Genomic DNA, 27,741 nt, shown 5'->3' with positions numbered 1-27,741 from the left:
TCTCCTTGACGTGTGCTTCTCTATTGTGACATGCTTTTGTAGATGTTAAATTATTCTGAAATTAACAAGAGTTATTCAAGATAATGTTTATTCAGTTGGTGTAGGAGTCTACTTACCTTACAACCTAAAACTCATAAACACTTCTCCATCTTACAGTATAACTTATTGTGTGTGGCCTCACTACCAGTATTTTATTTATACATGTTACTGTTTCACATTTCAGACACCATCAATTGCAGAATGGCTGAAAGCATCTTTAAACCCTGGAGTCAATGTATCTGCAGATCCCAAATTAGCATCATACAATGAATGGTCTGCATGGAATTCTAGTTTATGTAAGTACTGAAACCAGATATAAAGACTGTGATGTAGCTGGCATTGGTTACTTTACTCTGCAGAAACGCCAGATGTTACTATGATTTACAGCTGATACCATGAAGTCTGGGATGGACCCTGTGTTTTGCAGGCAAATGCACTCTGGAATAGGCACCTCCCCAGGTCTATGCCATACATGTGTACATCCATCACTTACAAACAGAGAGAACCCACTCTCATTGCTGATGATAACAGAGCACCATTCCATGCTCCAGTCAACTCTTTCATAACACCAAAGTGTAGCCAAATTTGGTGGTTTCATGGTTTCAGTGGTATGCTGGCCAGATGGACATGTAATATTATTCCTGCTGCAAGCAGACAGTTCCTAATGGTAGCTGGTGACACAGGAGGTGCAACATGTTCTAGGATTTATTACCTAGATGATGTTCAATAGCCCAGCACTGCTTATTCAGGGCACTAATCTTGATGTGCATCTATACGATGAGGGCGTCCAGAACCTGGCCTACATGTGTGGGAATAATCTACAAACTACTGCTGAAAGGAGCGACACACCACCGGTACGTTGTGCCCAACAAGTGCAGCAATCTGTCAATATGTCCATCCAGCTTCCCATGGTCCCACAGTGTGATCCCGCTCAACATTCAATTGAGTGAAACTGGTCAGCCAGAGTATATACTCAGTGGAGGGGCATGATTGTACTCTAGAATGAATGTTGCGAACACTGTTTATCTATGAAGCCAGCACAGTTATTGCCTACAGAGTTAAGACAGAGGGTGCACAGAGATACTTCCCAACCACCATCTGATTGCCAGTGATGGTGACAAATTAATCACTAGCATTGCAGTCATTCACTATGCACATATTGTATCCTGGTGCCACTGAACACAGTTCTTGAGAGTATTTCACATTTTTTTCTGACAGAGTAGAAATCAGCAGTGGCTGAGCACTGCCTAAATGAAGAACACATGTTTGATTTTGAGAACACCAAGTTGCTGTACCAAGCAAGAGGCTATTGGGAAATAGGTATAAAGGAATCAGTAGATATAATAGTCCACAAGTGTCACATCAATAAGGGCGAAGGTTAGAAGGTTATCAACTAAGTCTGGCATGGAATCCTGTGTTCGCTCCAATATGATGAGAGCATGTCCAGCAATGACTGCCACGGAAGGTTGATCGAGAATGCCCACCCCAACCCCACCACTGCATCAACCACACCCCTCCACAGCCACACAGGATCCTGGCATCCATAGCCTCACTAATATAAATATAGGGACATCCACAGTATCTCAATGCTTCACCTGAAGATGGTGAGCATGATATCCATCAAAACATCTAATAGTTCAACAATGCCTCCCAGCTGTAAACTCAAGAGCTTTTCATTAGTGATGTTCATTGGAAAGTGTGCATTTGCACAAGATATTCAGTTCCTTGCCTTTTCTTGCTTGCTTGCAGCGTAATGCATGGAGCAGATTACATTGCACCTGCATTCCTGTCCAGCTGTGCCTAAGTTAGCATTGGGTCCCGTGTCATACCCTTATTTTATCTGCAATTAATACGTTTTTCAAGCTTTTCCTTCATTTTGCAACTGAAAGAAAAATCTAGCGTTTTTTCTAACTTCCTATTTGTGCTTGTCTATGTTGCTGCTTGGTAAACAGAAATTATTTATGTCTCTATGTGAATGTAACTTGATATATAAGATATGTTATTCAATTAGTACCATTATCTACATCTACATTTATACTCCGCAAGCCACCCAACGGTGTGTGGCGGAGGGCACTTTACGTGCCACTGTCATTACCTCCCTTTCCTGTTCCAGTCGTGTATGGTTCGCGGAAAGAACGACTGTCTGAAAGCCTCCGTGCGCGCTCTAATCTCTCTAATTTTACATTCGTGATCTCCTCGGGAGGTATAAGTAGGGGGAAGCAATATATTCGATACCTCATCCAGAAACGCACCCTCTCGAAACCTGGCGAGCAAGCTACACCGCGATGCAGAGCGCCTCTCTTGCAGAGTCTGCCACTTGAGTTTGTTAAACATCTCCGTAACACTATCATGGTTACCAAATAACCCTGTGACGAAACGCGCCGCTCTTCTTTGGATCTTCTCTATCTCCTCCATCAACCCGATCTGGTACGGATCCCACACTGATGAGCAATACTCAAGTATAGGTCAAACGAGTGTTTTGTAAGCCACCTCCTTTGTTGATGGACTACATTTTCTAAGGACTCTCCCAATGAATCTCAACCTGGTACCCGCCTTACCAACAATTGATTTTATATGATCATTCCACTACAAATCGTTCCGCACACGTACTCCCAGATATTTTACAGAAGTAACTGCTACCAGTGTTTGTTCCGCTATCATATAATCATACAATAAAGGATCCTTCTTTCTATGTATTCGCAATACATTACATTTGTCTATGTTAAGGGTCAGTTGCCACTCCCTGCACCAAGTGCCTATCCGCTGCAGATCTTCCTGCATTTCGCTACAATTTTATAATGCTGCAACTTCTCTGTATGCTACAGCATCATCCGCGAAAAGCCGCTTGGAACTTCCGACACTATCTACTAGGTCATTTATATATATTGTGAAAAGCAATGGTCCCATAACACTCCCCTGTGGCACGGCAGAGGTTACTTTAACGTCTGTAGACGTCTCTCCATTGATAACAACATGCTGTGTTCTGTTTGCTAAAAACTCTTCAATCCAGCCACACAGCTGGTCTGATATTCCGTAGGCTCTTACTTTGTTTCTCAGGCGACAGTGCGGAACTGTATCGAACGCCTTCTGGAAGTCAAGAAAAATAGCATCTACCTGGGAGCCTGTATCTAATATTTTCTGGGTCTCATGAACAAATAAAGCAAGTTGGGTCTCACACGATCGCTGTTTACGGAATCCATGTTGATTCCTACATAGTAGATTCTGGGTTTCCAAAAACGACATGATACTCGAGCAAAAAACATGTTCTAAAATTCTACAACAGATCGACGTCAGAGATATAGGTCTATAGTTTTGCGCATCTGCTCGACGACCCTTCTTGAAGACTGGGACTACCTGTGCTCTTATCCAATCATTTGGAACCTTCCGTTCCTCTAGAGACTTGCGGTATACGGCTGTTAGAAGGGGGGCAAGTTCTTTCGCGTACTCTGTGTAGAATCGAATTGGTGTCCCGTCAGGTCCAGCGGACTTTCCTCTGTTGAGTGATTCCAGTTGCTTTTCTATTCCTTGGACACTTATTTCGATGTCACCCATTTTTTCGTTTGTGCGAGGATTTAGAGAAGGAACTGCAGTGCGGTCCTCCTCTGTGAAACAGCTTTGGAAAAAGGTGTTTAGTATTTCAGCTTTATGCGTCTCATCCTCTGTTTCAATGCCATCATCATCCCGGAGTGTCTGGATATGCTGTTTCGAGCCACTTGCTGATTTAACGTAAGACCAGAACTTCCTAGGATTTTCTGTCAAGTCGGTACATAGAATTTTACTTTCGAATTCACTGAACGCTTCACGCATAGCCCTCCTTACGCTAACTTTGACATCATTCAGCTTCTGTTTGTCTGAGAGGTTTTGGCTGCGTTTAAACTTGGAGTGAAGCTCTCTTTGCTTTCGCAGTAGTTTCCCAACTTTGCTGCTGCACCACGGTGGGTTTCTCCCGTCCCTCACAGTTTTACTCGGCACGTACCTGTCTAAAACGCATTTTACGATTGCCTTGAACTTTTTCCATAAACACTCAACATTGTCAGTGTCGGAACAGAAATTCCTATTAACTTCCATATTCATGGATGCTGCAACGGCCTTATGATCACTGATTCCCTGTTTTGCACATACAGAGTCGAAAAGTTCGGGTCTGTTTGTTATCAGTAGGTCCAAGATGTTATCTCCACAAGTCGGTTCTCTGTTTAATTGCTCGAGGTAATTTTCGGATAGTGCACTCAGTATAATGTCACTCGATGCTCTGTCCCTACCACCCATCCTAAACATCTGAGTGTCCCAGTCTATATCTGGTAAATTGAAATCTCCACCAAAGACTATAACATGCTGAGAAAATTTATGTGAAATGTATTCCAAATTTTCTCTCAGTTGTTCTGCCACTAATGCTGCTGAGTCGGGAGGTCGGTAAAAGGAGCCAATTATTAACCTAGCTCGGTTGTTGAGTGTAACCTCCACCCATAATAATTCACAGGAACTATCCACTTCTACTTCACCACAGGATAAACTACTACTAACAGCGATGAACACTCCACCACCGGTTGCATGCAATCCATCCTTTCTAAACACCATCTGTACCTTTGTAAAAATTTTGGCAGAATTTATCTCTGGCTTCAGCCAGCTTTCTGTACCTATAACGATTTCAGCTTCGGTGCTTTCTATCAGCGCTTGGAGTTCCGGTACTTTACCAACGCAGCTTCGACAGTTTACAATTACAATACCGATTGCTGCTTGGTCCCCGCATGTCCTGACTTTGCCCCGCACCCGTTGAGGCTGTTGCCCTTTCTGTACTTGCCCAAGGCCATCTAACCTAAAAAACCGCCCAGCCCACGCCACACAACCCCTGCTACCCGTGTAGCCGCTTGTTGCGTGTAGTGGACTCCTGACCTATCCAGCGGAACCCAAAACCCCACCACCCTATGGCGCAAGTCGAGGAATCTGCAGCCCACACGGTCGCAGAACCATCTCAGCCTCTGATTCAGACCCTCCACTCGGCTCTGTACCAAAGGTCCACAGACAGTCCCGTCGACGATGCTGCAGATGGTGAGCTCTGCTTTCATCCCGCTAGTGAGACTGGCAGTCGTCACCAAATCAGATAGCCGCCGGAAACCAGAGAGGATTTCCTCCGATCCATAGCGACACACATCATTGGTGCCGACATGAGCGACCACCTGCAGATGGGTGCACCCTGTACCCTTCATGGCATCCGGAAGGACCCTTTCCACATCTGGAATGACTCCCCCCGGTATGCACACGGAGTGCACATTGGTTTTCTTCCCCTCTCTTGCTGCCATATCCCTAAGGGGCCCCATTACGCGCCTGATGTTGGAGCTCCCAACTACCAGTAAACCCACCCTCTGCGACCGCCCGGATCTTGCAGACTGAGGGGCAACCTCTGGAACAGGACAAGCAGCCATGTCAGGCCGAAGATCAGTATCAGCATGAGACAGAGCCTGAAACCGATCTCTGTATGCGTCCCTAAACTGACGAATTAAATCATCCAAGTTAGGCTTATAATACCACAATTCTTCTAACACAATAACAGTTGCAGAATAGTTTATCTTGTTGCCATAAAACGTTATAGCTAATTCATCAATCCTTTGTTGATTGTTAGGAACAAGGAATGCCAGGCGCAGGTCGTCCGGGTAATTTTGGATATGGTCCCAGTTGGCATAAAAAAACTCCAACGCAGACATTAGCTGTAAAGAATAACCTTTATTCAGAAAGTAACAGTACCTTTCCTCTTACAGAAAGTCATGTAAACTCAGTTCTTAGTTACTGAAATATTTCTTGAATTTTATGTTGCTCCAATATCTAAGATAAATGCATACCCTCATTAGGCACTATTTAATGTGAGTTAATATGTTGTCTTTATATCTTTTTATCAGATTATAAGTAAGAAATACGTGGAATAATATAGCCTGCCATATTATTTGTTTGAAAACAACTTGTTTAACATAGCCCTGTTTTGCGATGTTTTGTCAATGATCACAACAACTAATTTCAGATTCCAATCCCACACCTCCATGTCCCATCATTTGATGAGTTACCAGTACAAAAGTAAATAATTTTCTTATGAAATAGTTATCTGGGAATGTAATTAAGTAGATTTACAACCAGACAGATTTACCATTTAACTTAACATGCACACATCTTTACAGAAATACATAATATTATATAAAGAAAGTATTGCTTTATAGTGCTACCACATGATTTGTTTCAGATGAAGCTGGTCTGGACCTTGTTGTCATCACAAATAATCTTGTTGATGAAATATGGGGATCTGAAAATGGACAGCCTCCTTATCCATCTGACAAAATATTTGTACTTGACCAGCAGTTCACAGGTCTTTCACTAATCATGATATGCTTATCATTTTATACACTATTACTTAAATAATGAAATAAGCATGTCAATAAACTGTAAGGTATTTAGCCATTATTTTATTCATAAAACACAAAGGTAAAGGAAAATTTAGAATATGGAGTCGATAAAAATAAAAATATAAGTAATAAACATGCTTATGTCTTAGTCTTGATAAATGTAAATGATGTATATGGCAATGCTTTTATAAACTGTATTGTTTGCCAATGACTCATACCAGCATACTAAGCAAGAGTCTGATTTCAGTCTTGTGAGGCATTGTTGAGACAGTTGCTAAACAACTTTAAAATTGCTTCATAGCAAACAGTGCAGATCAGTCTTACACCAGCCTTCATTATACAATGTGAAACAAATAATATGAAAAATGCAGGATTTCTCAGCAAATTTCACTCTCGTATTATCAGTGTTAAATGTATAAATTTGGAACAACTCCACTTGGTTTGATATTGTTCATGATACAGATACATTTGGGATTATATGATCTCCTGTTATGTGTGGAATGAGTCAGTCTTATAATCATATGTATTTTCTCAGTAAAAACATAGCAACATGCTAACCATTTACAAGGTTGTCTTATGCTACCCTCTCTTGGCCTCCCTCCCTTTTTTATACCAGGAACTGACTGGGTTGCTGCTGACTTTGTATGGGACACACATCAGTGGTGTGCCAATTGGTGATACTGAAAGATGGGGTGCACAAGACAGAGGACATGGTCTGCACTTTAACAAGAGAGGAAAGGAAAAGATATGGGTTGTAGGAAGTGGGGAACAGCAGGGAACCCGATAGAAGTTGCTGAGATGCAGATTTGGAGAATTACAGTCAGATGAACACATAATTTACTGTTTGTGAGGACATTATAGGAAGTAATCGATACTGAGTGATTATGAGAATGGAAATGGTTAAGTGCGTAGAAGACATAACCTACGCAAATGGGAGGGTTACAAGCGTAACCTGGGAGTAAAAAGAGGCATATTGTTTATCCAGATTTAGATGCCACTTTCAGATCATAATGACCAGCTCACAGTAGAATACAGAAAATCATGGATCATAATTGCAGATTCTGCAAAATAGTAATAAGTGGTTGGAATACAATAGTGGGAGAACAGAAAGAGAGGACCATAGCAGTCAGTCATTGACTTAGAAGGAGGAATGACAGAGGTCAATAGTGAACTCACTAACTTCTGCAAAGAAAGACAACTAATAGTGATAAATACATGGTTCAAAAGTACTTTTGGAAGTGACTACGGGATAATTATAGCATAATTATTATACAAACCAAACTAATTTTATGCTGGTATAATACATACAAAAATGGAATCAAGAAGGTGCACACATTACCAGGTGTGGATATTAATAGTGACCACAGTTTCCTTACAGCATAAATTGCAACAAAAAAGAAAAAAAACTGAAGAAGGTTGCTGCGGTGGAGAAGTGGAACTCAGAAACAGTAAAAGTGAGTGAAGAAAGTATATTGGAAATAGTCTCACTAAAGAGAAGGAATAATTAAATCTGGACAGAAAAAGCAGAATACATAAATGGGAAAAGTCTTGGGTTAAGCAGGGAATGACTTTCAAGATTGAGGGGAGAATGAAATTCAAGAAGAAGAACAGTAAAGAACCAAGACAGATGTACAGGAAGCTGAATGATGGACTGCGTGGAGAAACATAGTAAGCTATGGAAAAAATGGCTAAAAGAGGAGTGAGACACAACTGAAGGAGTAGAGAGGAGGAGAAGACATGATTTACTGTACAACAGAATAAAGAGTACAATTTGGATCAAAACAGACCTATAAGTGCTACTTTGGAAATTCTCAGAAAAAAATTAAGATCACACTGAAGTCCTCCAGAGATGGGAACACTATAAAAAGAACTGTATGACACAGATAACTAATAAATAATTCTGGAACTCGAATCCTTAAACAATGTGGATGATGATTAGAAAGGATCACCAGTCATAATGGAAGAGAGAATGAGTGCAACAGTTGCAATGAAAAATGGGATAACAGTACATACCAAGAGAAATATTACAATGTATGAACCAAGAATGAATAACAGAAATGTTGAGGTTATGGGACAAAAAGAAATAAAAGAGGAAATGGACAGAGACCACTTGACTGTGGCAATGCTATCAATACCAGAGAAACAGGGAACCAAGAAATGCAGTGATTATTAGATGATTAGCCTCATTTCACATGCAGCTAAATTTATGTTGATGATCACAAATAAAAGACTGAGAAAGGTAGTGGAGAAGAATTTGGCTGAGGAGAAGTTTAGTTTTAGAAACTATATGAGCACAAGAGATGCAACAGTTCTTTTGTGAATTTTCGACAGAAGTGTACTGAGAATGGAAGAGGCTTCTATATGTGTTTTATAGATTTGTAAAAGGCATTTAACAATGTGGTTTGGGATAAGTTTACATAGTTGTAAGGGTAAAGAAAATTGACTGAGAGAACAGGCATTTTATAAACCCATTATATTTGAATGGAAAAGCATCAGTGACAGTGAAAAGAGAGCTGGTTTGCAGCTGCTTTCTCTTACATTTTCGACAGGATTGGAAGAACAAAATAGAGCAATAGTCACATATGCAATACATCACTATTACGGGGTATATTCCAGAGACTGGAATATGATATTGGATATTGTAAGGCCCCTTTATAAGAGAAATAAAAAGATTGATCTTAAGATTACTGTCCAGTCTTATGTCTGCTTCCTGCTCAAAGGTAATAGCAAAGACTAAGCACACAAGAACAGCAATACACCTATCCCAAAATTAAAGCTTAGTCTCAAAATGGAATTTGAAAGAGACTCTCCTCAGAACAGGCCACTTTAGTTCATGAAACAGATTATAAAAAAATTAAATGACAAAATACTGGCAACTGGTATTTTCTGTGATTTGTCAAAAGCATTTCATTGTGTGGTTCACCATAAGCCCTAGATAATCTCAAAAGTAATCTTCTTAGAGATCCAGCTAGTAAGTGTTTTTCATCCTGTATCATTAAAAGGATGCAGAGCATTACATTAATAAACCCTCTATGAAACAATTTCCTCAGAATGGAGAGTAATCACTAAGTGTATACCACAGGGATTGGTATAGCATCCACTCTATGTTTTGCCATATTTATCCAACAAGCTGAAATGGTTCTCTTTGCCAAATATGCAAGCATCAAGATCAATCAATTTTATTGAAAATTAACAACTGGTTCTCTGCAAATGGATTGTCATTCAACTTAAATAAAACACAAGACATCAAATTCTGCACACATGGTGCGATTTCACCATTAGGAGTAGTATATGAAGATAAATCAATAACTGAATAAATTATTAGGTAGTTGTATTCATGAGAACCTGTATTGGAAGTTACACGCTACAGAACAATTTAAACATCAAAGATCTGCAACTTTCACATTGCAGATAATATCAGATTTTTGAGATGAAACTGTCAAAAAGTTGGCTTTTTTCTATTTCAATTCACTAATACCTTAAAGCTTCATTTTCCATGGTAAGATCATTGAGGAAGAAGTTATTTGTTGTACAGAAGTGTGTAATAAGGATCATATAAGGACCTGTTATAAAAAGCTCTTTAAACAGTTGGGAATACTGACAGCAGCCTCACAATATATTAAATTTTGTTCCCTTATAGTTACATCATAAATATTATAATAGATATGGGCACTCATCCTGTGTGTGGCACAAAAATAAATGACATACTCAAACATAAAAGTCTTTGACCACTTATCCAGGGATATAGGGAATCTAATAGAGATTAGATGAACTTCAAACACAAACTGGAATCATATTTGCTTGTCTTCTGTTCCATAGCAAAACTTCTGAATATATAATAATATAGTGTGTGTGTGTGTGTGAGAGAGAGAGAGAGAGAGAGAGAGAGAGAGAGAGAGAGGGAAATGGAACACAGTTAAGTGTAAACGACTCTCTCATGATTATTACAAAATATTTACAAGAAGCAAGTAGATGCTGTTTTACTGTTCTGTATAGGAGAGTCATGGCAAGATAAAATTGGCAGATTAAGGATCTGGCTGCAGGAACGGTCTGCAGATGCTCTTGTACTGACGGCCTTGGATGAGATTGCATGGAACCTGAACCTGAGAGGAGGGGATGTTCCATACACTCCAGTATTCCGCTCCTATCTGATCATTACCCTGGAGGATGCAACACTCTACCTGCCCGCAGGCAAAAGCACTGCTGCTGTTGTGGCGCATCTCAACAGTGATTCTGAGGTTGCAGAAGACAGTGTGCGGTGAGTGCAAAATGACCACCCTTTTTATTGCAAATTAACTTACAGACAGGACTCACTTCATTTCTGTCTGTGTGTGTGTGTGTGTGTGTATGTGTGTGTGTGTGTGTGTGTGTGTGTGTGTGTGTGTGTGTGTGTGCACAGACAAGCTAAAACATTTTGGCACCTGCCAAATAGCATGTTGAGCCACCTTTCAAGAGCAATACAGCAGTGATTTTCTGTGGCATTCATTTAACAAGCCCTTAATATGTTTCCAGAGGTGAGGGGCATCCGATTTCATGTGCAAGGTCATGCAATTCCCATAAATTACAGGCTTCCAGATTGTGGGCATGAACCTAGCACCAGACAGCATCTCAGATGTGTTCAATCACCTTCAGATCAGGTTACTTTGGTGACCAACATATCAACATCAATTCACTATCATGTTCCTCAAACCACTGCAGCATGATTCAGACCTTGCAATCCTGCTGGAAGATGTCATCACCATCGGCAAAGGCACTGAGCAGGTGGTGCATAATAATATTCACATTGCCCACAGCTGTCATGGTGCCTTCAAATTTTACTGCAAGGAACCCCAGATGAATGTCCCACATAGAATTAACCTCCTGGTGGAACAAGAAACATGATTCGTCCAACCAGATGATATGTTTCCATGGATCCCTAGTCCAATCTCAAAGATCCTGTGCCCACTTCAATTGTAATTGAAGATGTTGGGTGAACAAGGGAACACATAGAGGTTACCTGTTGAGAAACCTCATCTTCAACATCATTTGCTGAATTGTGTGCTCCAAGACTCTTGCATATGTACCAGCTTTATACTCTGTTGTCATCACTTCTCTTGCTTTAAAGAGTTGGCAAGCCTCCAACCTCCAGATTCTGTGAAGAGGTATGGGAATCTGAGATCTTGTCACCTACTGCCTTGCAACCATTTTCCATAGATGATAATGACAGCTGTACATGAGCACCTAACCTGCTTCAATTTTTCATTTCCAACAATAGGGCCATAAGAATCTGCTCTTTGTCACACTTTCTTAAGCCAGTGGATTTCCCCATATCATTGGTAGAATAATTCCCCATCTGCCTCTGCTCTGCTTGTATACTTTTCTTACCATGTCATATGCTTATAATGGCATCAGGTGGCATTCAGTCTTGGGTTGGGCAATGGTCAAAATGTTTTGGCTCATAATTAGACCATAAACTTAAGCTTGTCATGTTATTTATTTATTGGCCCATTTCTGCAGCTTTGGCCATGTATGTATACAACATATAATTTGCACACATCTCCACCCCCCCCCCCCCCCGCCCCCCACTCTCTGTCCAACTCATCCTCCTTCTCCTCCTCTCTCTTTCCATCTCCTTTCCTCTCTCTCTGTGTCCATGCTGTTCATCACCTCTTTTGTCTCTCTCTATCCACCTCCTCCTTGCCCCCTCTTTCATCTCAACCGTGCCCATCCTCACTTATACTCCTGGGAATGCATTCCAATACTACCTGCACAACATGCCACTGGTTGTCAGGCATTACCAACCCTTTTTCACCCCCAAACTACCTTTATGGAACCTAGGTGGTACTTAAACATTTATATCATTACATCACCTGGTACATGAAAAAAATAAAAAAAATAGTGAATACTAGTATGTAATAGTTTACAGCATTGTAACAGAATGCTGTAAAGTATTACATAATATTGTTTACTTTTTCTTATTCAAAACAGATTGAGTTGATATAATCAATATTTGGGTTGTGAATGTTCTAACAGCAGTTTTTCTAACAATAATATTTTTGGCATGTTTTGCATCATCACCAGTAGCTAAGCTGCAGTGATAATACAATGCAGTCAGTTGGAACAATTTATCTGTGTGTATATATCTCTGTAAGTGTTCTGCATTAGTTAGCTCTGAAGAAAAGATATTGTCTAAAAGCTTAGCAATATTTTCAGTCTTGTTTATATGCCTAGTGATCACTCAGTGTATCTTGAGTATTTACCTCTACTCCTTCTAGTGCTTGAAAATACAAGATGTTTGATCATAACATTTACAAATAAAAATTATACCTGAAACACTTTTTTTTATTGTGATCTGAGGTAAACAACTGCAGTATATAAAAATAGTTTTAGACCTATTTCTCATTCACAAATTGTATCATAAAACACCTTTGTTGCAAAAATGTGGTGCTTGGCTAAGAAAATTGATGAAAAAAGAAGTTTGTGTTTTGCATCATCACAGAGAACCCAGTCTTATAATTATAGCGATTTGAACTGTACTTTGGTTGTAAAAATGTGTATTTCTACCTCCTCATCAACAGCTGCTATCCATTCCACACCAAAAAATTCCTTTCATTCAACCTGAACCCCTGGAGTCAGAACAGCAACAATGACAAGCAGTCCTTCTCCCAGTACACCAGAAGCCTTGTTAAGGTCTTTCCATCTTGCCCAGAATCAGGAATCCTGTACATTATCTACACATATACCCAGTACTCCCTATACAAGTACTGACAGGCCACAATAGTACACCCTGTTTGTCACTGATTGACACCATTGAGTTGTACCACTGGACAATTACCTCCACTAGGGCTTCAACTACCTTTCTTTGAAATAAGGACTACCACTCCTAGTATCCTTCTCACCCCTCCAAAAAGGCATTGCTAACCTATCTCCTCCTCTTCCTCTACTGTCAAGTATGGATTGGTTCACCCATGTGATTAATCATGTCTCGTATGGGTGTGCTTCTCAGAACAGGTGCAGAGTTCCCCCTTCTTAAGAGGGCTGGAGTTGTGGGTAGTGTGCTGTTACTTAGTTAATTTTGTTATTGTTATATTATTATTCATGTCTCTGTTTCTGCCTGAATTCCCTACAGTATTTCAAATTTTCCACTTTTTTGTGTGATCACAAATTTTCTGTGCTTTGAGATATTTATGAATGCTAGTGATCACAGTATCTCACCTTTTGAACACATTTTCAGCAAATTAAAGATGATAAAAAGAAACTTATGGTTGAGTACTGGTGAATGAAGCAGACTGTCAGATTTAGCTATATTGTCAACAGTACACAACACAGCTGCTAACCTTGACTTCAGTGACATAATCAATGTATCAACTCCACTCAAAGCAAAAAGAAACAAACACTATCTGAACAGGCCGTGAAGCCATAACAGTACTAAGTGGCTGACGTGTCATCCTCAGCCCTCAGGCATCACCAGATGCAGATACGGAGGGTCACTGCTCTCCTGGCCGTTCAAAGCAAGAAAGTACGATTACACACACACACATTCACAACTCACACTCATATGACCACTGTCTGTGGGCTTAGTGGCTAAAGACAGTGGACATATGTGTGTGAGTTGTGCTTGTGTTAATGTGTGTGTCTTTTCTACTTTGGAAAAAGGCCTTTTGGCCAAAATCTTAAATTTATAGGAGTCTTTTTATTGTGCTTCCTGCGACTTAGGATGAGCAGGAGGAGGAGGAAGAGGAAGAGGAAGAGGAGGAGGAGGAGGAGGAGGAGGAGGAGGAGGAGGAGGTTAGTGTTTAATGTCCTGTCAACAACAAGGTCATTAGATATGGAGCACAGGCTTGGATTAGGGAAGGATTGGAAAGGAAATTGGCTGTGCCTTTTTTCAAAGGAACTAAACTGGCATTAGTCTGAAGTCATGGAAAACATGGAAAAAATCTAATCAGGATGGCCAGACCTGGGTTTGGACTGTCGTCCTCCCGGATTCTGAATGTGAGTCCAGTGTGCTAGCCGCTGCTCCACCTTGCTCGGTCTGTGACTTAGTGTTTCTCTACATGATGAATAGTAGTCTATCCTTTTCATAAGATATAGATTTTGTTTTACTTTAAGTTTTTTTTAGAAAGTTTATACATTTCATAATTTATTTAGTAGAGTGATATATTTAAGCAGTTGTGTGCAATATTTTTCGTCAGTTGTTCAATGCTCCACTTTTATTAAACCTTCTTACAGAATTATAAAATTTTCTAAATCTTAGTTGAAAAACACTGCAGAAGGTAAGTAGGCATGAGGAGGAGGATTGTAATACAGCTTTGGCATTTCTGCCTGAAGCCCAAGATCCCCTCAGTTTGGCCCTAGTTGCAATTGATCAACCTCCAAAAAATTCTTGCAACATTTTCATTTAGAAAAATCCTGTACACTACAACCTGAAATAAATTGCATGATGATGAAATTTGAAGTATAATGTAAATGTAACACAAACGTAATCTCCATAAGTGTGTAGTTATGTAGCCATTATCCTGAAACAGACACCTCAATGCATTTGTACCTCATGGGTGATGCTAACAAGCTTTGTCCAATTTAAACATTAGTCTCAGAGCACACACAACACAAATAACAACAATAATTCAAAAAACATTGTTTGCAGGCAAAGATTATATTTTTTCTTATGGGTACAGTTTAACCAGCTGTTCTTGCGTGACTATTGATTCCAGGACTTGATATGCAGCAACACGGGCTACTAAGCCTAAGGGAAGCACCACAAATAGATAGTAAATAACACTGATATGTGGGAATCTATGATCATTACAAGATGATGTGTCAAATATCTCAGTAGAAACCCAAGAACTTATTTCAATACTGATGATGCATTTGTGGCATGGTAGTGTGACAGACCAGCCCAGGAAGCTTTCCTGGGTCACCACAGGGTACCCATCATTGTGTTTGTTATGTGATTAGAAGAGGATGGATGTAATTTTTTCACTGGTATCTAAATAAGTGAGAAGACAAGTAATTTACACACACACACACACACACACACACACACACACACACACACACACACACACACACACACACACACACACCACTCCTGTGCCACTACATTTTGCTAGATGGATACTCATCACCAGGCCTTAGCTAGTGGCTCAGAGGGGGGCAGCAGGTTTGCTGGCTAAGAACATGGAATGGAGGGGTGGCAGGTGCACAGGCTATGCCTGTGAGACACAGGTACAAAAGCAAGCTAGATGTGGTGCATGATTCAGTGATATAACACTCCTGTAGATCTGAAAAGAAATTATGCAGTAGAAAGACTTTGAATGTAGGAATTTTTGTCCTGTTATTGTGGCAATTTGAGTGGCATGTCATCTGGCAGTGTACTCCATTTTCTGTAAAGAGTGGTGCAAATGTCATGTATTGCTTGTCTCAGTGGTTTTTGTGAAGAGTGGCATAAACTTCTGAATGGTGCTCCATTCAGAAGACTGCAACACGGAATAAGGAATAAGAAACAATGATTAATGACAACTATTATCAGAAACACCAAGAACTATGACACGGAATCTACAATTAGCAGAGCACCCAGTGGGCGGCACAGTGATTGTGACAGGAATGACCATGAAGAGAACAAAAGATCTCCCCCCTCCTTTCCTTCCTTACTGGAGCCCAGTAACTACATACCTAGAGGGTGAGCTCATCTCTAGATGTATAAATATGAGGAACTGCACTTTATCTTGACATTCCACTACAAAATTATGCATATAACACTTCTCAAAACATCACAGAATTCCAGTGCTGTCACCAAGATTAGTACCTTAGAGATCTATTTCTGAGTTGCCAAATAAATACGCCATTTGTTTTTGGCATGAAATAGTGTTTTATATCGTGTGACTTTGAGAGGTTGCTATTGTAGTCATTTATAAACAATGATTGTTATTTTTTCAGCATAAAAAATTATAATGAAGTATGGTATGACCTGGCTGCCTTGGGGCAGAAAGTCACAAAAGTAATTTTGCCACAACAGTACAGCTATGCCAAAGGAGTTAGTTATCTTGTGTATATACAGGTATGTAGCAGTTTGAATTTGCTATAACAGTTCATTGCTATAACAGTTTGAATTTTGAAACTATCAGTTCTTCTGCACTATTCATGAAACATAATTGAGCAATCCTTAGCATAAAATTAATATTTTCTGAATGATTGTTTTCCAGTTTCCAGAGCATAAGATACAAAGAGAAATATCACCTGTTCTTTTGATGAAAACACGAAAAAATTCTGTTGAAGCTATGGGAATGTGGAATGCACATATACGAGATGGTGTTGCTCTTTGTCAGTTTCTTGCAGACCTTGAACATGGTGTAAGATATCTCTGATTAATTTCCAGGAAGTTTCCAAATCTGACTGTTTTTGCCACAGTTTTGCAATTATAATGTGATTTGTAGCCTTATTATTAATGCAAAATTAATACAAATAAGATAATTATATAATAATTTAGATATGTGTATCCCACAATAGAACCACTGCATTAAATGACCTTTCAAACTTTCTTAGCAAAGTTTGACAGTTTCTTGCTGCTACAAACTTGGAAATCTGGAGACTATGTCTCTAGTCTACAGGTAAACTTACTACCAAGATGGTCTGGTGGTGAAAACATTGTTTTTTCACATTTTGGGAGTAATGGGATCCAGACTAAACACAGAAATCTTGGTATCTCTGTGGTTTTGCTAAATCACTCCAAATGAATACTGTGATTGTTGCAACAATAAAGCTACCTTTGACTATTTCCTCTACACTTTTCAGACTGAACTGGAACTTAGAACTGACTGACCTCCCTGGTGATAAGGCGTTAAACTCTAATTTTCATTCTTGCACATTTACTGCTTGACTGTTTTCACATAATTATACTGAGACAAAAACGATTTTATTTTGGTCTTATGCAACCAGATATGCTATTTTCAGAAAATATGCAAACTTTGCATTAAAAATCTTCTGTACTGCTGTTCATATAAGACTGTACTTTGTTTTCATCTACCTTATAAATCCATTGGCGAGACAAACAAAGTAACTTCATATAGCTTGTTTTGAAATAAATCATCTTGATATCCCATGAAATTACTTTGATTAACAGCAAAAACTAATTTACAATATAATCTTTAATTATTTTATAGAATTTTTGGTTAGTTGCAATGAAATTTATCATCATAATGCTTAGTTTGTTAGTTCTACTGCAAGTAGTAATGACAGCAAACAACATGACTTTACTTACAAGTGATTGCTGCCTGTGTTAAGTTTTGAAATTCTGTTAAACTGAACCAAAAGTGGTTGGAGGATGGCTGTAAGCAGAGTCAATTTAAGTCTCAAGAGACACAAGCTGCCACTTATGGAGGCAAGCTGAGAGGGGTGTCACAACTGTAAGATTTCCATACAGGACATATCATAATTTAGTAGCAAAAACTAAAGTAGGTGGAAGTGTTTGAGGGGAAAATGGGAGCACTAAATGTTATGTCACTTGTAAATAAAAATGTTCACAAATCAGCCCTGCCCATGAGAAGATTTGCACACATGGATGTGAAGCAGTTTTTTGTAGAACAGTACTTTGCAAACATATTAAAATATTATGTCTCTCTTTATGGTATAACAGCCCTAGTATAAATGCAATTAGGCAAAGCAGATTCCTTGGTTCAAAGCATAAAGCAAGGAAGTCATAAACTTGACAAAGTGATGCGAAAATCTTTAAGGAGCTGTCCTCAGAAATAAGACATGGAATTAAAAGTCCCTGAAAACTGAAAATAAAATTAAGAGAATGCTTTTTATATGTATTTCTTCATTGTACTGCCATCTGGCCATCATCATACAGGCACCAAGCACATATACACAGTATTATTCTTAATAGAAATTTGGCTATACATTTCATAAATTACACTGGCTGTGTTGCCCATGAATGGCCAAGGAAGTTAATCAGTCATAGGAACCATTCTGATACATTTAGACAAGAGATATTTATTTAGGCATGAGAAATTGAAGCATTCATGACTTTATAGGGATACTGTCATTTGTCCATCGTACAGAGTCCTGTATAAGCAACATAGCATAATAAGCATCCCTGGTATAGTGAAACAACTGAAAGAGTTGGAAACAAATAAGTCACCAGATCCGGATGGAATCCAAATTTGGTTTTATAAAAAGTACCCTAGGCACTGGCCCATTACTTAGCTTGCGTTTATCATGGAACTCTCACCCAAAAAGTCCCAAGTGAAGACCAAAAAGCTTATGTTCATGTAACAGTTCAGTTTTAAAAACCATTGCTTGTGTGAAACTCAGCCTGCCCTTTTCTCACATGATATACTGTGAACTATGGATGGAGAGCAATAGACAGATTCGATATTTCTTGATTAATGAAGAGTATTTGACACAGTACCCAACTACAGACTGTTAACAAAGGTATGAGCATATGGAAAAGATACCCAGTTCTGTGAGTGGCTTGAAGACTTCTTAAATAATAGAACACAGTATGTTGTCCTTAATCGTGAGTGTTCGTCAGATTGCTCATGGAAGTGTGATAGGACAACTGAGGGAATATGGAATAGTTATAGGTAAACAACTAGAATTCTCTCGGATACAGATTTATTCACACTTAGCTTCTACACAGATACAAGTCTGGAGGCTAACTGCTGTTAGCGTCCAACATCCTGCCCCAAAGCCCTCTCCTCAAAGATAGCACACTTATGCACAGAACAAATATCGATATTTATGGCGCTCTACGCCACATAGCGCCCCCCGCACAGTATGGAGTACGTCCCTGTGAATGGGGGGGGGGGGGGGGGTGAGAAGTTAGGAAGGTAACGCACAGTTCTTCTGCATCAGGTGGAAGCAGTCGACTGGTAGGAGACCGGGGGGTGAAACCCGGTACGTCGACGGTGAAGTCAGCAATCGACGCCGGCGGCTGAAGACGATGTCCTGTCCTGGAGTGGAGGTGTAGCACTACAGATAATTTATGTATGTCATCAGGGTGCACATGTGTTGTGAATTCTTGCATGGCACCTGTACGAGCAATGGTAGGGAGGCAGGAAGGTGTGGGAAAGCCATGGCAGGGGGAAGCATCTGCTAAGAGGGGGGTGGCAGGTGCACTGGACTGCGCAAGAGACAACCTCGGGCGATCAGCTGACAGACAAGGGAGCATGACCGAAGGCAACGAGGAGCCAGCGTGGATTGAACGCTGTCACACGAAGATGGTAACACAATGGTAGAATCCGAGTGGTTGGCAGTTCGACTGCGAGGGCTGAGAGGAGTGAAGCCCCGAAAAGATTGGCCACTCGAATTAGATGAACGCGGAGAAGAAGCAGTGCTCGGCAGAGAAGCACGCTGTGGAGAATCAATACCCGAATGCATGGTGTGGGAAGATGGATGGCCACTCGAAGCAGGAGTGGGAGAAATAGGGGCAGAATCAGGGAGGTGCACCTGAGGCTCAATGAAAGCTGGTTTCACTCGGTTGAGTGAGACTGTGGTTACAGAGTCTTTTAAGAGGAGATCCATGTTATTCTCAGAGCGTTTGACGACCTTGTAAGGACCTGTGTAGGGTGACTGAAGCGGGGCTTTGACTGAGTCATCTCTGAGAAACACGTACTCACAAGAGTCTAGCGTGCGCGGTACGTACACGCGCGGAGGTGTATGAGCAGCTTGAGGTGGTGGCTGAATTTTGCTGCAGTGCAAGCGCACCCGCTCGAGAAGTGAAGGGAGTTCAGAGGGCCATGGAAGTGGGGTCGGAATGACTAATTCTCCAGGCAAAACCAAAGGTTGGCCACACACAAACTCGGCTACGGAACCCTTAAGGTCTTCCTTGAAAGTCGCATGAAGGCCAAGAAGCACGAAGGGCAGTGCCTCTGTCCATAGCGAGTCATGGCAATGCAGGGCAGACTTTAAGGTGCGATGCCATCGCTCGACAAGCCCATTGCTTTGGGGTGGTATGCAGAAGTATGAATTTTGACAATACCACACATTTTACATAAGTCAGAGAAAACTGAAGACTCGAATTGTCGCCCCTGGTCAGTGGTGAGGTAAACAGGTGAGCCAAATCTAGAGATCCACAAATCTAAGAATGCTCAACTTACTGTCTCAGAGGTAATGTTCGGAATAGGCACAGCCTCAGCCCACTGAGTCATCCTGTCAATAGCTGTAAACAAGTAACGGAAACCCTCGGAGGGGGGCAAAGGGCCTACGAGGTCGACATGAACATGGTGAAACCGGCCTGGCGGTTGGGCAAAACAGCCAAGGGGTGGAGAAGTGTGCCTGGAAACTTTGTTCTGTTGACACACCATGCATGCCCTTGCCTAAGACTGACAGTCATGGCGCATGTCTCTCCAGACAAACCGTTCAGCCACCAGACGGGTGGAAGCTTTGACACCGGGGTGTGCTAATGTGTGTAGTTTGTCAAAGACCTCGTGTTGAAGGGGCTTAGGAAGGAATGGCCGCAACGTACCAGTCAATTCATCACACCACACTAAGTCTGAAATTAACTGCATGGTATCGGGGTCTGCCGATTGCAACCGAGGTAGGTCCGTTAAGTCAATTAAGGTTGTGACAGCACCAACACGCGAGAGAAAATCAGCGACCACATTGTCCGCTCCTTGGATGTAGTGAATGTCATTTGTAAATTGCAAGATGTAATCGATGTGACGAAAGCGTCGTGGGGGCGGATCAGCCGCAGGATTTTTTATGGCAGGAACCAACGGCTTGTGATCAGTGAGCACATAGAAATCTCGTCCCTCAACATCAGTGTCTTATGGCCTCGTAAACTGCAAGTAATTCTCTGTCGAATGCTGAGTATTTCTTCTGCACGTTGTTTAGCTTTTTTGAGAAAAACTGCGGGGGGGGGGGGGGGGTCGTAACATCGTTGTATGTCTGACTCAGTACTGCGCCGATAGCATTGTCAGTAGTGATAAACATTGTGGCGTCCGCCCATGGGTGAGCAATAGTGACAGCGGAGGCCAACAGCTGTTTGAGTTCATTAAATGCCTTGTCCATGTCTGGTGTCCATGGTACCTGGCGGGTGCCAGAAGTTTGTGGACCAGCGAGAGCATCTGTGAGAGGAGCCTGCACCACAGAAGCGGCTGGCAAATGTTTCCGGTAATAATTAACTGTTCCAATGAACCTGCGTAATTCCCTATAGGTCTGAGGGCGTAGCATCTCGAGAAAAGGCTTGATCTTGTCCTGTGGTGGTGTCAGACCATCCGATGACACAACATAACTTAGGAATGTGACAGATGACTGGTGCAATTGAGTCTTTTTATTGTTCAGTTCAATACCAGCGGCTGCTAAAATATCTGTCATGACTTGAACACGCTCCTCACTCTGTTCCAAAGTAGGAGCAAAAACCAATATGTCGTCCATGTATACGAAACAAAAGTCTAGATGGGATAAAGTTTGATTGATGAAACGCTGTCACGTTTGGGGGGGCATTTTTCAACCCAAACGGCATAAATTTGTATTGGAACAGCCCAAAGGGAGTGGTTATGGCAGTCTTTTCAATATCCTCCGGAGCCATAGGAATCTGATGAAATGCATGCTTACAGTCCAAAACAGAGAAGTACTTTGCACCTGCGAGCGCATGATTGAAGTCTGCAATGTGTGGGACCGGATATTTATCAATGATGGTGCGGGCATTTAAACGCCTATAGTCTCTGACCATACGCCAAGTACCGTCTTTCTTTTGGTCAAACAGGATAGGACTAGCCCAGCAACCAGAAGAAGGTTCAATTATTCCCTTTTGTAACAGATCGTCCAATTGTTCTTTTGCAATTTTCATAAATTCCGGCTTGAGGCGGCGTGGGCGTTGCGATATGGGCGGCCCATCGGTTAGACATAACCGATGAACTGTGCCATTAGTGACTACTGCAATACGTGGCGTGGCACGACAGTCAGATGTCCGTGAAGTGGAGCAGGCAGTGGGTGGCGCTGAGGGCACGGAAGTACAGGTGTGCCACTCGCTCGTAGGCTGCGTAACGGCCGCACACGTGTTAACATGGGCGAGGTTGGTACACTGGTTCTTGGTAGCGGGCCATGCCGCTACGAGCGCTGTAGGCACGAGTGCGCGTGTCCGAACAGCAGATGGCCGTAGTTCATTGCAACGAGTTTGGCAAGTTAATTGTCCATTCGGAACGCAAGGAGCATGAGCACTCGGGCATACCCTATCATTACAAAAGGGGGTGCTGACACAGTTTACAGAGTTCACAACATTGTCGTTAACGTGCGCGGGCACGGGAACACCAGATTGGCATGGACTGACCTTGTCTGTAGCCGACGAGTCATCTGCTTGTAGTGCCGCGAGGCGTTGTTGTGTGGAGGCCAACTCACGGGGTATGTCGCGGAGATGCAGCAGCATTTCCGTATGTTCCATCCGCAACTTCAAAGACTTGGCGCACTCCACTAGCCACTTGTCTGCCCAAGATTGCAGCTCCAAGGATAGGTTTACACACTTCTTAGCACAGCACACATGTTTGGTGTTAGCCGAACTGTCACTTGGTGAAGCGAAAGGAATATGTTTGTTAAGGGGGGGGGATAAAACACAGTATTTTGCACAAAATCTAGTGACAACTGATAGTGCTTGAGGAAATCAATTCCGAGAATAGGTTCTTCAATTGTTAACACTAGAAACGTCCACTCCAGCTTGCACTCGGGCGAAAGTTTCACTGTATACAAAGTGGAACCCGAACACTGTAGGGTAGACAAGTTCACTGCACGAAGTACTGTTTTGTGTGGTTGCACTTTATTGGTTGCTAGGCGAACCGGCAGCAAAGAGACGTCTGCGCCAGTGTCTACCAGAAAACATACACCTGATCGTAAATCGCGAACATAGACTCGACCACACTTACTGTTATTGTCCGAAACGGAGTGCAACGTGGGATGGTGCCCATTGTTTACATCGCAGGAGGTGGCACCGTAGCCTACCTGTGGTTGGAGTTTGGGTAAGAACACGGTGACTGGCATTTGCGAGCTTGCTCCCCGAATCTCGCGTGGAAGAAACAGTAAGGTTGGGCGGGCCTGTGCTCCTGTGGGTAGTTGCTAGGTGACGGAGTATGTGCCCCACAGTCTTCCACAGAGGCCAATGCACTGTCGTTGCGGGGAGTTGAAGGTGCAGACAGGGCGGCTAGTTTAACAAACTTGTCATTAGCAGCACCAGACAAGGGCGTGGCGTCAGAAAGCGTCTTAGTGCGGTCACGTCCAGAATGCAGTGCACGGAGCTCACGTTGCCTGGCGGAGTATGCTCTGTCGGCGGCACGTAAACGTTCATTTACTGGCCTATCTTCATACGCAGAGATTGCAGTCTGGACAGGCAAAGGCAGCTTTTCAGTCCAGATTTCTGCGAGCGTGTCATCAGGCATAACTTGCTCATCGACGAGAAGACGGATGCACCGCCACAGCTGGGACGGAGACCTGTCGCTGAGACGCTCTTCGTAGATGAGCTGTCGCACATTTTCTCTCCTGGTTTTAGAGACGCGCTCCAGTATCGTCTGTTTCGCCACAGCATACTTCCCTGCTAGGGGGGGGTGCTTTGACCAGATCGTAAATTAAATCGACGTGGTCGTGAAGATGGTTCATGAGGCAGGCGAAGCGTGCGTCATCGTCCAAAGCACAGACATTGAATGTTTGCTCAACCAGGTTAAACCAGAACTCCGGGTGAGCGGGTTTGAAGTCTGGTAATTTCGGCAGATTCGGCACTGCAGTCACTGCAGGGGTGCGCCTATTACTTCGGACAGAAGTAGAGCATGCAGAAGATTGCGAGTCCGAATTACTGGCGTCCCATAATGCGGGAATCGTGAAATTCACTTGACGCCGGGGGGGCGGCTGAGAAGCGACGGACACTCGAACGGTGTGAGGATCGTAGTCAAAATGTGCATTCTCATTGACGTGGTAGCTCTGAGAGAAGCCACAAGTGCTTAAGTACGCCGGTGAATGTCCGTTATGCACACAGTATTCACTAGACCGTGAGTGGTGGGGCTGGTTGTAGATGTCGGAGTAATTACTGTCCAGCACAGAATTGTTGACTTGATTAGAAGCAACACAAGGATCCCACACACGTCCACTAGGATGCACACTCGGTGTGATATTTGCTGTTTGGCGAGCATTGAACACCTGTTGACTAGCCGGTGCGGAAGGATACACACATGGTGGGAACTGATTCGAGTTTGAATTTGCTACTGGATTTTCCAAAGTAGCAAAACGTCGCTCGACGCCACGAACTGTATCGAGTTGTGTGGATCGATATTTATGGCACTCTATGCCACACAACTATTATTTTCTACATAGGTAAATGATCTGGCAGACTAGGTGAGCAGCAATCTGTGGTTGTTTGCTCATGGTGCTGTGGCATATGGTAAGGTGTCAGAGATGAGTGACTCTGCAATGAAACAAGATGACATAGACACAATTTCTAGTTGGCTTGATGAATGGCAGCTGGCTCTGAATATATAAAAATGTAAATTAATGTGTATGAGTAGGAAAAATACACCTGTAATGTTCAGATACAGAATATGCAGATACAGTATTAGTAGCATCCTTCTTGACACAGTCATGTCATTTAAATCTCTGGGTATAATACTGCAGAACAATATGAAATTGAATGAACATGTGAGGATTGTGGTAGGGAAGGTGAATAGTAGACTTCAGTTTATTGGGAGGATTTTTAGGAAAGTGTGGTTCATTTGTGAAGGAGACTGCATGTAGAATGCTAGTGTGACCTACTCTTGAGTACTGTTTGAGTGTTTGGGATCTGCACCAGGTCAGATTAAAGGAAGACAGTGAAACACTTTAGAGGAGGGCCGCTAGATTTGTTACTGGTAGGTTTGAACATCACACAAATGTTACAGAGATGCTTTGGGAACTCATACAGGTATCCTGAAGACAAGGCGATGTTCTTTTTGAGGAACAATGTTGAGAAAATTTAGAGAATTGCCATTTGCAGCTGATTGCAGAATGATCCTACTGTCACCAACATACATTTCACATAAGAACCACAAAGATAAGACAGAAGAAAGTAGGGCTCATATGGAGGCATATAGACAGTCATTTTCGTAAGTGGAATAGGAAAGTAAGTGACTAATAAGAGTGCAGGGTACCCTCCACCATGCACTGTACTGCAGCTTGCAGAGTGTATATGTAGATGTAGGTTTAGACATGAATCACAGTTCTGAATGCAAGGTCACTGCTTGAATCAGTGCTACACTTCCAAGATGAAATTTTCACTCTGCAGTGGAGCATGTGCTGATATGAAACGTCCTGGCAGATTAAAACTGTGTGCCAGACCAAGACTTGAACTTGGGACCTTTGCCTTTCACATGGAAGTGCTCTACTATCTGAGCTGCCCAAGCATGACTCATGACCCATCCCCACAGCCTTAATTCCACCAGAACCTTGTCTCCTACCTTCCAAACTTCACAGAAGCTCTCCTGCAGACCTTGCAGAACTAGCACTCCTGGAAGAAACGATACAATGGAGACATGGCTTAGCCACAGCATGAGTTCAAGTCTTGGTCTGACACACAGTTTTGATCTACGAGAAAGTTTCACTGCCACACTTGTTTACATCTTTGCCACTTTTGTGATCCTTTACCATGCCTGTTACATGAAATTTAAACTCAAGTGTTTAAATCATTATTTCACCAGCTTTCTGACTTGGCAGTATATGGAACAGCATATAAGCACACAACACCACATGCAACTGCTCAGACACAGAATGTCATAGCTTGATATTATTGAGTGGATTACAGCATCCCACAATACTTGAAAATGACCAATGTTGAAATTGCAGTCACGATAAATAATGTTTTAACAGCCAAAAGCAGAATGATTTTATTTAAAAATTGAAAATATTCTAATGATTATTTTATTCACTGCCACATCATTAGAATACTTTCGTCGAGCTCGCCCTATCCCTTACAGACAGCTAATTTTCAAGTGAAATTGTTCTATACCACTAAGAATAAAAAATAAATATATTTTATATTGTAAGAGATTTGTACAAAAAAATTTATTCCACTGTATCTGTTATTTTGAAGTACTGCAGTTTCCACAAGCAGGATTCTTTCAGTTATAGAAATTGAAAATCAATTTATTTTACATATTATTTCAGTAGCTACTATTAACAAGATCTACATTTACTATTTTCAGGTGTTGAATGGAGAGTACTGGGATGAACTGCAAGCAGTAGAAATTCTTGAGCAGTACAGGTTGCGGCAGGTTTATAACAATGGTTCTAGCTTTGGAACTATTGCAGCTTTTGGACTTAACTCAGCACTTCCACATTATCAGAGCACAAACAGTACAAATTTACGTATAGACACATCTGGGTTGTTCATGCTGGATTCTGGTGGACAGTATCTTGGCAAGTACAAACTTGTGTTGTAGCTGTGCTTGTATATCAATAATGGTGTTTTTGCATTTACAAACATCATGATTAATATCTAACAATGGAAAATCCAGGATGGAATAATGACAATATTATGAAAAGGATACTTGCTACTCACCATATAGTGGAGATGCTGAGTCACAGACAGAGATATAACAAAAAGACTGTCAAATGCAACACACACATAACCACAGTCTCTGTCTGCCACTATTCTGATGAAGACCTGTTTGGCTGATAGCTTTGTTTGACAGTCTATCTGCAACTCAGCATCTCTGCTATATGGCGAATAGCAACTACCCTTTTCATGATTAATATCTATTTATATTTGTCCACACTTAGTTATTATGTTCATTGAAGATAGTGATGACATCTTAAAAACAGAAAACGAGACGACTAAAGGCAAATGCAGAGCCAGTGTACTGTGTAAGATTCACTAATGACTTACTCTATTAACAAATTCAAAAAAGGAGATGAATAAGATACAAGAAATATTAAGAGGTTCTCTGAGGCAGTACAAGTCAGCCATAAATGTAAAGAAGACAAAGCTCCTAGCAGCAAATAAGAGCTGCCAAATGACTAGTGCAAGTGAAACATTTGTGTTGCTTTCAGTGCATTCTGCCAGAAACTGAAAGAGAGCTATGTCTACCTTTCATAGAAAAGGAAATTTGTTAATGAGCAACCATATGTAAATCAAGGTATGGAAAAATGTAAGTTACAGTAGGTGAGTAAGAAAAACAATCACATAACATTCAAATACAGTATTATTGGTGTGCTGCTTGAAACAATCATGATGACTGAGTATCTAGGAGTAACATAGCAAAGTATCATGGAATTGGACAAACACATAAGATCACTTTCAGGGAAGGCAAATGTTCAGCTTTGGTTTATTGGAGAAATTCTAGGAAAGTGTAGCTCATCTTTAAAGGAGACCATGTACAGAAAAAAA

At 41.5% G+C, this 27,741-nt stretch overlaps 1 protein-coding gene across 1 annotated transcript in view; it reads left to right on the top strand.

Moving 5' to 3' along the window:
- LOC126234982 (xaa-Pro aminopeptidase ApepP-like) overlaps positions 1-27,741 on the top strand; it is a 241,482-nt gene that overhangs the window by 160,354 nt on the left and 53,387 nt on the right. Inside the window, exons 4-9 of the mRNA XM_049943721.1 lie at positions 224-335; positions 6,266-6,388; positions 10,422-10,683; positions 16,341-16,461; positions 16,607-16,753; positions 26,558-26,771. Of these exons, the coding sequence (XP_049799678.1) occupies positions 224-335; positions 6,266-6,388; positions 10,422-10,683; positions 16,341-16,461; positions 16,607-16,753; positions 26,558-26,771 (979 nt within the window). The remainder of the gene's footprint in view (positions 1-223; positions 336-6,265; positions 6,389-10,421; positions 10,684-16,340; positions 16,462-16,606; positions 16,754-26,557; positions 26,772-27,741) is intronic.

The sequence above is a fragment of the Schistocerca nitens genome, chromosome 2, assembly GCF_023898315.1.
Source record: "Schistocerca nitens isolate TAMUIC-IGC-003100 chromosome 2, iqSchNite1.1, whole genome shotgun sequence".
Classification (NCBI taxonomy): domain Eukaryota; kingdom Metazoa; phylum Arthropoda; class Insecta; order Orthoptera; family Acrididae; genus Schistocerca; species Schistocerca nitens.
The sequence above is the reverse complement of the archived record's forward strand: the minus strand, read 5'-3'. Positions and strand labels throughout refer to the sequence as shown.